This window comes from Neophocaena asiaeorientalis, unplaced genomic scaffold (genome assembly GCF_003031525.2).
Source record: "Neophocaena asiaeorientalis asiaeorientalis breed wild unplaced genomic scaffold, Neophocaena_asiaeorientalis_V1.1 scaffold118, whole genome shotgun sequence".
Taxonomy (NCBI): Eukaryota; Metazoa; Chordata; class Mammalia; order Artiodactyla; family Phocoenidae; genus Neophocaena; species Neophocaena asiaeorientalis.
The window spans coordinates 10,771,924-10,783,979 of NW_020175528.1; the positions used below are offsets into that span (position 1 = coordinate 10,771,924).

The 12,056-nt window shown below is 36.8% G+C and overlaps 2 protein-coding genes across 5 annotated transcripts in view; one reads left to right on the forward strand and one right to left on the reverse strand.

Annotated features, from left to right (window-relative positions):
• The window catches only part of MED12L (mediator complex subunit 12L), a 313,136-nt gene that overhangs the window by 221,261 nt on the left and 79,819 nt on the right, over nucleotides 1–12,056 (forward strand). The window lies entirely within an intron of this gene.
• The window catches only part of P2RY12 (purinergic receptor P2Y12), a 45,455-nt gene continuing 38,965 nt past the window's right edge, over nucleotides 5,567–12,056 (reverse strand). For 2 of the 4 annotated variants that reach the window (XM_024769078.1, XM_024769076.1), the window contains exons 2-3: nucleotides 9,381–9,548; nucleotides 5,567–7,599 (exon numbers count right to left, since the gene is read on the reverse strand). In XM_024769078.1, coding sequence (XP_024624846.1) covers nucleotides 6,557–7,576 — 1,020 coding nt within the window. In that variant the 5' untranslated portion in view covers nucleotides 7,577–7,599; nucleotides 9,381–9,548 and the 3' untranslated portion in view covers nucleotides 5,567–6,556. Of the gene's footprint in view, nucleotides 7,600–7,939; nucleotides 8,040–9,380; nucleotides 9,549–10,278; nucleotides 10,504–12,056 lie in introns of those variants that run through there. The other 2 variants (XM_024769077.1, XM_024769079.1) reach the window with 2 other exon arrangements.

The window sequence follows — 12,056 nt, forward strand, 5'->3', positions numbered from 1 at the left end:
GATTTTCTAATAAGGAAGCTCTCTCATTTTAAACTTATATACTGTTAATCTACTCTGGTTTGAGTAAGTCAGTTTAGTTGCAGTTGTTTTTATATTTTCTCATGTAATAACTTCCCTGCAGTTTATCTTCTCTACATGTTCAATGGAATTTTTAGTGCCTTTTGTATATAATAATAGGCAGAAATGTAAAGAAAAGAGCCCCAAATTGTAGGAGAATAAGAGTTGACTCTAAAATCAGACAGCATCGTCATCTGCATCCTTGTAGCCTGCTTTTTTCAGAAATGTGTGTTCATTAGGTATGACCTGATTATTTCTGTAGACATCTATCTTAGTCTTTTGGTCTTTCGATCTCTGAGAGATAAAAGGATGTATCGTCTAAGAGTTAAGGGCTATAAGACCCAAATGTTGGGGGGTTAGAATTCCAGATTCGCCAATTACTGGGTAGTAGATAATAGACAAATGATTTAGTAGCTCTGTGCCTCATTTTCCCCATCTGTATAATGGGTTTAATAATAGTACATACCTCAGTGTTGAGAGGCTGAGATGAGTGCCTAGAATAGTGCTGACTATATATGAAGCATGAAAAAAATGTTAGCCACTCACTGCTCTGGTGAGCGAATTGCAGATTTAAATGGAGATATACTATTTCACTCATTAGAAAGCCACTTTTAGAAGTCTCTTCTGTATTTGTGATTGTATGCAAAGTGCTGAAAACTTCAGGAATTTCATCAGTCAACCTTGGGTCAAGTTCTATAAAATTTTTGGAAGTATGTAATTGCTGCTTTTGTATAGAGAAAGCTGTTGTCTGTGAAGAAATGTTTGCTTGCCAGATAGATAAAGGGAAAGAGGAAATCAGAAGACCCTATGAGGGAATGTGGAGTTCTCCATGGTGAGTTTCACTTCATATTTCTTGCTATGAGTTTTACCACAGAATTGGACCAGACTGTCGCGTTGGCTTGATTGAGCATTTTGGGTGACTTAGCTTGGCATTCGGAGAATAAAATTACATATCCCGCCGGACATTTTTATGAGGGAATAGGATGCCTGATAATTTGGGTTGGAACTACGCAGTGTGGTGGCACAGTCTGAAAAATTGGTGTTTGATTCAAATAAATTGATCCTTGGAAAATACAGGTTCTGGATTTTATTAATGTAACGGAACATAATTTAAACATATATCCTTTTATTTGCTTCAGTAGAGAATAAAAGCAAACTTAAAAAAATTTGAGTAGAGGGATTAGACCTATGTCAATTAAGTATAAATTTCCTAATGGCTCCAAATCTATTATTTAGATGCGGGTTCAGAATAGTTTCAATTTAAACAAGGGAAATGCTGTACAAGATAGTTTCATAATACGAAAACTGGAAATCGCTTTTTGGTCAAATTTCAAAATGCCGAAATGTGGGAAACCTAAGAGGAGGAACTGATTTACGGTGGCATTTCTAGAGTTACAGAAGTATCTTCTCTTAAATGTAGTAGGTTTCAAAATGTTTGACTGTAGTAAGTATCCAACAAATCACTCCTTTATGTCCACGTGCTTCACACGTATTAGCCAACAGTCTCTTAGTTCGCAGTGGTGCTGGTGTCCCCTGAGGGAGGGTCCTTCACCCTTGATGCCATACCTTAGAGGCTGTGATGGGACAGGAGCACCGCCTCAGGAGCCAGAGGGCCTGGGTTCATTTCCTTATTCCACCTTTACTTGTGACTTTGGTCAAGTTACTTATGCTCCCTGTGAAACCAGTGCCCCCTCTTAACAATGAAAATAAGTAATAGTATTTGCTTTATAGGGTTGTTAAGGGGATAAAATGAGTGAACGTTTGTCAGGTGCTTTGAATAATGTCCGTCAAATGGTACATGTTAGTAAGTTTCTTGTTAAATGAAATTAAAAGAAAAATGGAATATTGTGTGCACCTGTGGGGATAGTGCACAAAAGACAGGAGTGAACCACAGAAGGTAACGGATAAAGGGTCCTAGAAAGTATACCGATTTGGCAAGCTCCTAAACTAAACATTTAAAATCCTATCAAGCTCAAAGGGAATTTAGTCAAAACCAATTAAATCACACAAGTTATACTTTCTAAGGGATTATCTGGTCTTATTTAATTCTTACAGCAGTCTCAGAGATCCGTCCCATTTTACAGATGAGAAAATGGAGGCGCAGACGTTAAGCAGTTTGCCCAAAGTCCTGCAACCAGAGCCCACTGTAAACCCTCATGGTCTGGTTTCAGAGCCCCCGCTTGGAACCAGCCTCTCTCTCTCCTGTCTGCCAGAAGCCAGAGACAGGGTGAATGTGGAGTTGTTTACCAGATTCTGAACTTTTTGAGCTGGGTATTACTGATTGATGAGTGAGGAGATAGAATCCACTATAAAGTTTCAGGGACTTGTGAAACTCCTAGTCTCAAAGTGAGGTGCCAGGTTGAAAACGTAAATTGGTTCATAGCAGTAGGATCAGGAGAGAATCAAATATGTAAGGAAAAGTCATAGAAATTAGAAGCCTGCTAAATGGGAATAAACTACCTTTTGCATTTGCTGTCTCCTTAGGGATTGTCTTTTGGATCAGAGTCAACAGTATACTGTTCATGTTGATGTAACCACTGCCATATAAATGACAATTGAAAAGATGTGGAAGTATTTGCTCTCATTTGGAATGAAAGGCAAAGTGGGAACTCCTGTACTCATAGAAGAGCCTTTTACTTCCCATCAAAGAATACCACGGTACTTTCTCAGATTATATGAAAGTGTTTAAAATCCCACAATGAATTAACCCAAGGTGGTAATAATCTAAAATAAATTATGCAGCTTACCATTAACTGTAGTGATCTGTGTATAAATAAATTTAATGTTAGAAAATCTCTACATATAACTGGAAACAGGCAATAAATTCACACTACTATCTGAAACACATATATTAATATTCAGTTTCATAATTTTATTATAAAAGGAAAACCAGTTTAAAGAATTCAAATATAGACATATAGAGTAGAAAGTGAAAGTTAATTCCCTTTACATATACATACCAGTGTGTGTGCAAATATATATATATATATATTTATGTATTGACATATTAGATCTTTGTTTCGTTCCATGTTAGTACATGAAGATTTGCTAACAAGTTTTTTTTTTTTTTAAAGTTACACTATATAAAGGTACCATAGTTTAGTTAAGCTGTTACTGATGGACGTTTAGATTTTCTTTTTTCCCCATTTTTCCTCTGTTGAAAACATGCTGTAGAGCAAATACCTCTCCATGTATTTTTGTATTTTGTTCCAACATATATTTATAGGAAGTTTCCTAGAAGTGGGATTACTGGATGAAAAGCTGTGCATTGCAATGTTCAATGATATTTTCAAAAAGCTTTCCAGAAAGACTGTACCCATTTATAGTCTCACCAAGTAGGATTATCCAGCACTATTACTAAAAATCTTTTAAATCAGTTCTAAACTTACAGGTGAAAAAAGCCATGTCATGTAAATATAAATTTATTTATTAGTGAGGGTATATATATCTTTTCATATTTTCATTGCCTATTTGTATTTCTCCTGGAAATTGATTTTTTTCTTGCCCTTTTCCCATTTTCTAAAAAAAAGTCAGGCTGTTTCTCTTTACTTATCGGCTTGCAAGTATACTTGCATATATTTAGTTCCCACCAGCCTCATTGTAATCCCAGCTCCCACTTTGGGTGTTACCAGATCATCTAGGTCAGCCGTAGGAACCTGTAGGTGTTTTCGGTGCAAAACTGCTGAAACATCGAGAGGCATGAAGAGGGGGTTCTTTCTCTACATAGGGCTTTTCTCCCTGTTTTTAGAGTTCTAGTCCAGGGGTTGTCAATCTTCTAAATAGCCAGTTAGTAAATATTTAGGTTTTGTGACCCCGCAGCCTGTCACAACTATTCAACCCTGTTGTTGTAGCAGGAAACCAGCCATAGATAAAACCTGAGTGGGTGTGGCCTGTGTGCTAATAAAACCTTATGGACACAAAAACTTGAATTTCATACTTTAATGCGACGTAAAGTTTTATTCTTCCTCCTGATTTTCCTCCTGAAAACATTTGAAAATGTAAAAACCATTCTTAAGTCACAGGCTGTACAAAACAGGTGCTAGGCTAGATTTGGCTTGTAGGCTAGAGTTTGTCACGTCTGCCTTAGACTGTTTATATAAGAAACCACTGAGAGAAACTTCCAATAACCAGCATCCTTAGGACTTGTTAGCCACTAAGGCTATGGGCAAGACTACATTTTGTTTGTCTCATCTTCTGAACCTGAATCTACAAAATTTGGCATCTCCCTCTCTCCGTCTCTCTCTCTCTCTCTCTCTCTCTCTTTCTCTTTCTTTCTGTCTCTCGAAGTTATTGTGAAATGTGACATGTATTGTGTATATTAAAGTTATTAAAGCTAGAGATAGTGACATTTTCTGTGTATAATGAGTGCTCCATAAATACTGATCTCTCAGCCTGTCTTGAATGGGATCAGTTTGATGTTTGATATAGAAGTATCAACAAAGTGTGATTTAGAGTTTAATGTAAATGTTTCATGTTATATATAAAAACATAGATAATTCCAAACATTTTACAATTTCTTTTCCACAAAAGTATTGTAATACCATTAGCTTTTCTGTTTTGTTTTTTTTCCTTTCTCTTGTGGAAATTGTCATCTCAGTGAATGAGTTTAATCCAAAATGAAAGATTGTTCAGGAAATCTCTGCCCATCCTGTAGTCTCCCGACACCTCATGTGATCCTGGCACCGTGAGGTGGCCAGCTTTCATCCACTCTCTACCCCCGACTTGACTGGATTGAGGAGTAAATCTGCCCTTCACTTTTCCCATATACAAAGTAAGATGGTCCGATTAGTTGATCCTTAGTTTCTCTTGCAGCTCAAATATCCTGGTATTCTTACAGAATGTGCTTACTCATGTGACATTAGAGTGAATTGCATTGGTTTACCTGGCAGAAATGGCTGCTGCCTTTGCCCCAGCGGTAGGTCGAATATGCATCTTTTTTGATGCATGCCTCTATGTGCATCTCCACTGACATCCAGTGCTTGCTTGCAGAAGTGCCAGAGAAGGAAATATGGCCGCTCAAGAATAGATACCATCTAGAGAGTTAAATGAGTTCAACTATGTACTGAAATTTAACTCAGCAGAATAAAATAGATTATTATTGGAGTTCAGTGAACCTCCTTTTACTACAACTCACCATTTTTATTTCTTCTCACATTATATTTAGATATCGGTTTCTATGCCTTGTATTTGGGAATCACCTCTGAGGGTCCTAAATAATTGAGATAAATCGTGTCCACTTCCAAGTGTGTTACGTATTTTTTTATAATAAAAAATAATATGGCTTGTGGGGAATCAGACTACATTATAAGTTTGACCTATTTTTTCATTTACATATGAACTAATTGACGTGAGATGTCACCTTCAGAAGAGATTTTGCCCAACAGTGTGTAATAAAACGGATTGTGTTGGCAGCTATCTTTTCTTAAAGGGGTTTGTTTGATGTTGGTGTATATGAAAGATGAGTCACAGTATCTAGTGTCTTTGAACAAAGAAATTCCCACAAAGTATGTTTTAGAGTTTAATGTAATTTTTTTATTATCTACACAAACAGGTAATTCCAGACATTTTCATCACTTTCCTGCTAATAGTTATACTGTTCAACTGCATCATCATATTTAACTTGTTTTTCTCATAAGGGAAATGTTCATTAACCCAAATCGCAGGCAGTTTCTAGAAGCTAGTTAATAATGATAAGTACTGATGATGGTATTGTATTTACTGAAGTTGTCCAAGTAGTAGCAAACTGGTTTCTCTGGTGTTAAGGATATATTCATAAGTTTTTGGCATTAGAATGTCATAAGGCAACTATTTTAATAACTTTGCTATTTTTGCTCTTTTTCTTGAGAAGGTAGTTTTAAAACCTCTATCTTCTTAATGAGAAAAAAATTTAGTCTCATCAATTACCATTTCAATTAGTTTAAATCCCTTAAGTTTTTACTTATAATTAAAAGTTAGTAGTTACTGTTCTTTGCATGTCCCAGTTACTTATGAGTATCACAATAGGTCAGCATTTGGTTAAGGGACTGGGATATATATACATATGTAAGTACGTGTAAGTATATATACATATATAAGTATATAAGTATAATATTTGGTCAGAAGATTTTATCAGATTTATCATTCTTAGTTGATTACAATAAGTTAATAATAGCGTTGTGATCAGTAATATATTTTAAAAATTACCGTAAATGTTATTATATGTTTACCCATTTTGCCAAAAATCTACACGTCTGACTTCTGTGTAGTTTTGCATGTGGCATGGTGACTGGGTGCAGTTTGTTTTGCTACACAGCTACATGTTCAGTTACTTTTCTGCATTTTAAGATTGCTTTCAGTACCGGACAAGTAAAAGAAAATTGCTTTTGTCACCTTCTATTACTCGTTTCAAGAGTTATCGTTACTAACTCAGCTACTTCTTAGTCAGTATTGATATTTTCACATAGCGCTTGCCTGTTTGGAGTTCCAAACACTAATAGACTGAAATACTACCTCAGTTTGTTTACATTGGGGTCTCTTCACTTGGGTCACCACCATCCTGTCCTTTTTTCCTGTTTTTATGGGATGGAGATGATGCAGAATTGGAGCATCTCAGCATACTCATCAAGGAATTTTTGAAGGATTTGCAAAGGAAAAAGTAGATGAATGGGTCCAGGCACGCGTTTAAGGAAGTTAACCAGAGAGTGCTCTCTTTGACGTAGAACAGAGTATTCTCAGCAGAGCAGTCAAAGACATCCCGGGTTTGACTCAGGGTGTAGGGAATTCGGGCAAAATGGAAAGGAACGAAACAAATAAAAAATACAGCAATGATAATGAAAACTTTGATGTTTACCTTTTTCTTGGGGACTTTGCCGACGCCCCTTGTTCTCACGTATGACTTGTACAGTTCTTTTGTAATGAGCGTGTAGCATACAATGACAATTAGAAAATTAATCCAGAAAATGACTTGACAGATGTAATTGACTATCTCATGCCAGACCAGACCAAACTCTGATTTCAGGAATGAGCATTTCTTCACATTCTTGTCACTGGGCCTCCTGTTGGTCAGAATCATGTTAGGCAAGGAGAGTAAGAACATGAACGCCCAGATGACAACAGAGAGAATCTTAGCCCCCAGGAGATTGTTGGGGTTGGATGTTTTAAATGGCCTGGTGGTCTTCTGGTAGCGATCTATAGTTATCAGTCCTAGGAATGAGATACTGATATACATCGTGAAATAAAATACAACGGAGGTCACTTGGCACACAAAGGCTCTCAGCGGTCCTGTTCCCAGTTTGGCATCGCTGAGGATTTTGAATGGAAAAGTCAGAATCATGAGAAGATCAGAAATGACTGTGTTCTTAAGGAAAATAATAAAGTTGGATTTACTGTGGATTTGAAAGAAAATCCTCATTGCCAGGCTGTTCGTGATGAGTCCAACAAAAAACAGCACGGTATAGAAGAGCGGGAAGAGGACCTGGGTGATTTTGTAATCTCTGGTGCACAGGCTGCCATTCCCAGCCGCAGTGGTGAGGTTGTCCATGGCTTGTGTTTCTCCTTTGCTACCTAGAGGGGGACAGAGGGGGTGATTATTTTCAGCCCCAGATATTTGATTTCACTCTCATCTCGGGGGGTAACATTTTTGGACAAAAATTGAGGTGTCTGATCCTCACTGGGTCGGAGTTAGTAAGAACACAGAAAAACTGAGGTGTCTGAGCCTCACTGGGACGGTAAGAACACAGAAAATTAAATCTCAAAATATTTCATGGTGACAAATATTTTATCTGTAGCAAAATAAAATAGCCTGCAGAACATTGTGTGAAGGTATGGCTACTTTGTGTCTCTTATTTTTTGAATGTTTGCCTCTTATAGGACACTTATTGATCTTAGGCAAAAGTGCACATACATAAAAACTAGAAGAGAAATACTCGGGCTGTGCTTTGTTCTTCTGCAGCTTCATTGCCACGCCTTCTGACTTTTTTGTTTCTATTCACAGTCACTTTTCCTACACCATCCTTGTTCCTGGACTTCATTTCCTCTAGTACCTTCAAAGTGTTCTAAGGAGAAATGACCGATAATTGCGGAGTAGAATTTTAAAAGTAAAAAGTGAAAAGAAATTTGTATAACATCACTTGTGGAAAAATTGTTAAATAAATAAAAAGCAGAAAACATTTTTTTCTTTTATAATTGGAAGGTATTTCTGCTTCTATATGCTCAGTCATCCATTCGAAAATCAGCCTCATAGAGACTATTCTTTAGCTCCGAATATTTTAACCCATGTGTATCTCTTTTCCAACTTTGCTCAGTAAATTTTAAGGTTTGACATATGTTTTCTTGAATATCATTCAGTGCAAATTTTTAAATGCTAAAAAAATAAGGAGATGGCTTCTGTATGTAGTCATCAGATGGCATTCCTCAAAACAGCCTGGGCATACTTTCTAGATTTATAGAGTGTATATAATTAAAATAAAATACCAAAATCATGTCCTTGTCTGGTTCCATAGGTTGTTATACCACAACAGGCAGCGATAAAGGAAATTAACACTTGACTTGAATACATTATTTGGCATCTAAGTTTTGAAATTTACAATGAAATTTGTAAAATTTTAATTCGTCAAAAACAAATGGAACTGATTCTATATAAAGTGTTATTCCTAAATATAAGACATGGTAATGTTAAGGTACAAATATCTAAATTAAAAAAAAATGCTTCCATTTAAAAGGTTTAAATATAACAAAGCCAGCACTAAGTTCCCCCAAATGTCAGTGGAATTCTTTTTTCCATCCTTTAATTACTGAAAGTAGAACAAGTTAAGATTCATGTCACAATATGGCTTCAATTTTCAATACCTCCTCACCTGTTTAACTTAAAAAAACAAATGAACAAACAAACCTAAATAAACCCTAGTATTTGACACAAGATCACTGATTTAACCTTCCTTGCTACTGCTATTTGCCTTTGTTTATGCCCTGATGGTTTTGGAAATTCTACTTTGGGAATGCTCATTTTGCGTAGACTGTAACTTATTTAATAAGTGTTCTTGGTATTGAGAATTTCGGCTCCCTCTATCTATATTAAATTTCATTTTACACTCAAGGTAAAATAAGTAAGACCATTTGAATTTTATTTCCATGTTCTGTGTAAATTTTTTTTTTTTTTAGTGAAGAAGTTAATGGTTATCTCTAACATCATGAATGCAGCTTGTATTTTAATTTGTATTCCATATAAGTACCTGCATTGATATTGCTATTAAAGTTTTCCAACTTTAAGAAAACTTGAAAAAACTCACACACACATCATAGTGCACATACATACACTTGTCAAATACTTCTAGAGATAAAGTTACCTGGTTACTCTGTTGATTCTGAAGGATTTGAATGTATCCAGTATGTGGTAGTTAATAAAACCTGCAGAGTGGCATCTGGTTATTTTCCTTTTAATGTCTTAGTTTAGCTGTTTACACTCTTTATGATAGACAATCTTCTGAGCGTTCATCAGTAGGGTCTGGAGTGTTCTGGAGAGAAATAGAGGGAGAGAGGAAGAGGACTTCACAATCAGAAATTACCTTCAGACACCGTGGACTCAAAGCTATGCAGACGCTGTGTTTCTGTCTGGCTGCTTTTAGGACTTCTGCTTTTATTTCCTTGGGAAATATGGGGCAGCGTGGGTGAGAAGTCATCTTTTAAAAAGCAATTTAAAATCTTGTGGCTTTTTACTGAAACCTGCCATAGAGTTGATGCTTTGTGAGTTCTTTGGGTTATTTCCCATGAAAATGATAAATCCAAGTGGAGATCAAGCCTGTCAACGTCTGCTTCCTGGAGAAGGTTGCAAACTTGCTTTCTCAGATGTTCATTTACCTGGAAACATACGTGCTCAACACTGGGTGATATATTGCCTTTTAACAAGTAATCACATTTTAACTCGTAATGTGTGCTCGTTAGGGATGTTAGGTTTCTTGCTCTTTGTTTTTTTCCTGGTAAATAATGTCAGTATTTTAAATCTGTGTCTGAGCAACTCTTTGTAGGCGACACAGTTTCCCCCCATTATAAATTTTAAGATTCTAAAATTACATTAAGAAAGAGAAACAGTTGTATCCATTGCCAGGCTTATTATATAGTGTCTTTCATGCTTTTCTTGAGTAGAATTTAAATATAAACAAGTTATTATTACTTTTCTTTTGACTTTGCTTTTGTTTTTTTGGGGAAATATATCATTAAATGAAGGGACTGTGGAATCACTATTACCTTCATGTAAATATTGTGGGCACTCACGCGTGTGTACACACTCGTACAATATTTCAGACTGTAGTGTCCTTCTGTTACCAGCAGATCCACTTGGGTAGGTGTCTTTGCTGTGAACATATGTTTTGGTTACTTCTTTCTTCTGAGTTTTGAGTGTGTCTGTCTCTGTGTAGGTTAGATAATCTTCAAGGATGGTTTTTAAAGTACAGAACAGCAGCTCAGCGTCACCTGGGAAATCAGGAGAAATGCACTTTCTTGGGCACCAACCTAGCCCCAGTGGATCAGAAACTCAGGAGTGCACCCCTCACCTGTAGTTTCACATGAGCCTTCCAAGTGATGCTCATACACACTCAAGGTTGAAGACCACTGATTTAAACTACCTGAGCATTTTGTTGGCATCATGGGTTTGAAATCAAGCCATGAATTTGGGTAATTTCAGTTGGAAATGAAAGTCAGGTGATGATCCCCATCTGTTAGTCATCTAGAGGTGTCACTTTGATGCTATACTTTTAGAAGATTAACTTATTTGTTGGTTTAGAGAGACAGCATACTTTTTGAAAAACCTTTTATGCTACATACACTTCAGAACAGTAACAGCCAACTTTTGATTTCTTATGTTGTCATGAATTAACTAACATTTTATGATCTCAGCTGTTCTGTGAAGTAGATAGTCATCTTGTTTCCATTCTCTGGATGATGGAAACTAAGGAGCAGAGCAGCCAAGTTAGAGATCCTGTTCAACCCATACTGTCTGATTCCAGAGCCTGCATCTGTGACCACCGTGTACAAAAATCTTCCCCATCTCACTGTCTCCACACGCCCTCCCTACATGCCCCACCCCTGCATTGAGGCCCAACAGTTAAGAGGTCAATGCCATGAATGGAATGGCTACACTTTTAAGAAGATAGGAGTCATGCTTGCCTTCACACCAGATTGTCAACTTTAAAGGATGTTTGTGAAGTGTTTCTAAGACCTTTGGATCAAACAAGGCTTTTGAAAAGAAAAAAGAAAAATCATGACTATTTTCAGCAAATTAATATGCCATACTAAAGGAACACTAGTTCATGCTACTTTATGGAGAATTTATATTTCCAGATTCCTAAAGGGCTATGACTAGGGATTTGAGGGGTAAATGAAAGGCTCCAGTTCTTGATCTAAATTAACTTTCTCTTTCCTCTGATTTTAACTCACAACCACACCTATCTGTAAACCGTCTCTAATAGTATTTACTCAGTGGAGGATGACTGGAAAAGTGAAGTAATTCTGTATACCCTAGAATTTTTACATGCAAGTGGTTTAATTGGTTTCTTTATTTTATCGAGTCTGTTTATCTGAAAATATGTATTTGCTTCAAATAGGATTACTGTGAACAGAGAGGGCCATGCCCTGAAATGGAAGGGCCCTGTGGTCCTTGTGAAACCGGGTTGGGACAGAAGGATGGAGAGGTAATTAAGCCACTGGATGAGCTCTTAGGCTGTTTTAGTTCTAACATCTTACAGTTTTGAGATGCAGTCATTTTGACATTAGTGAAGGTTTTGATGGAGCACGTGCATTCCAAGGCAGTGCTTATGTCATCTAGCTTGGCTTTACCTGTTAGCGCGCATACATTCGGGTTAGATATAAGATAAATTCCAAAAGTAAGGAGTCTGGGGCATTGCCGTATTTAGCAAGAAAAGAATACTACCTCTGGTGATGCAGTTATTTGTCAGCCTTGTCTTGAGTGTTTTGCTTGAAAGTAGAGGACTGCTTGACAGCCATTATGCTCCTAGGATGCTCTGAGT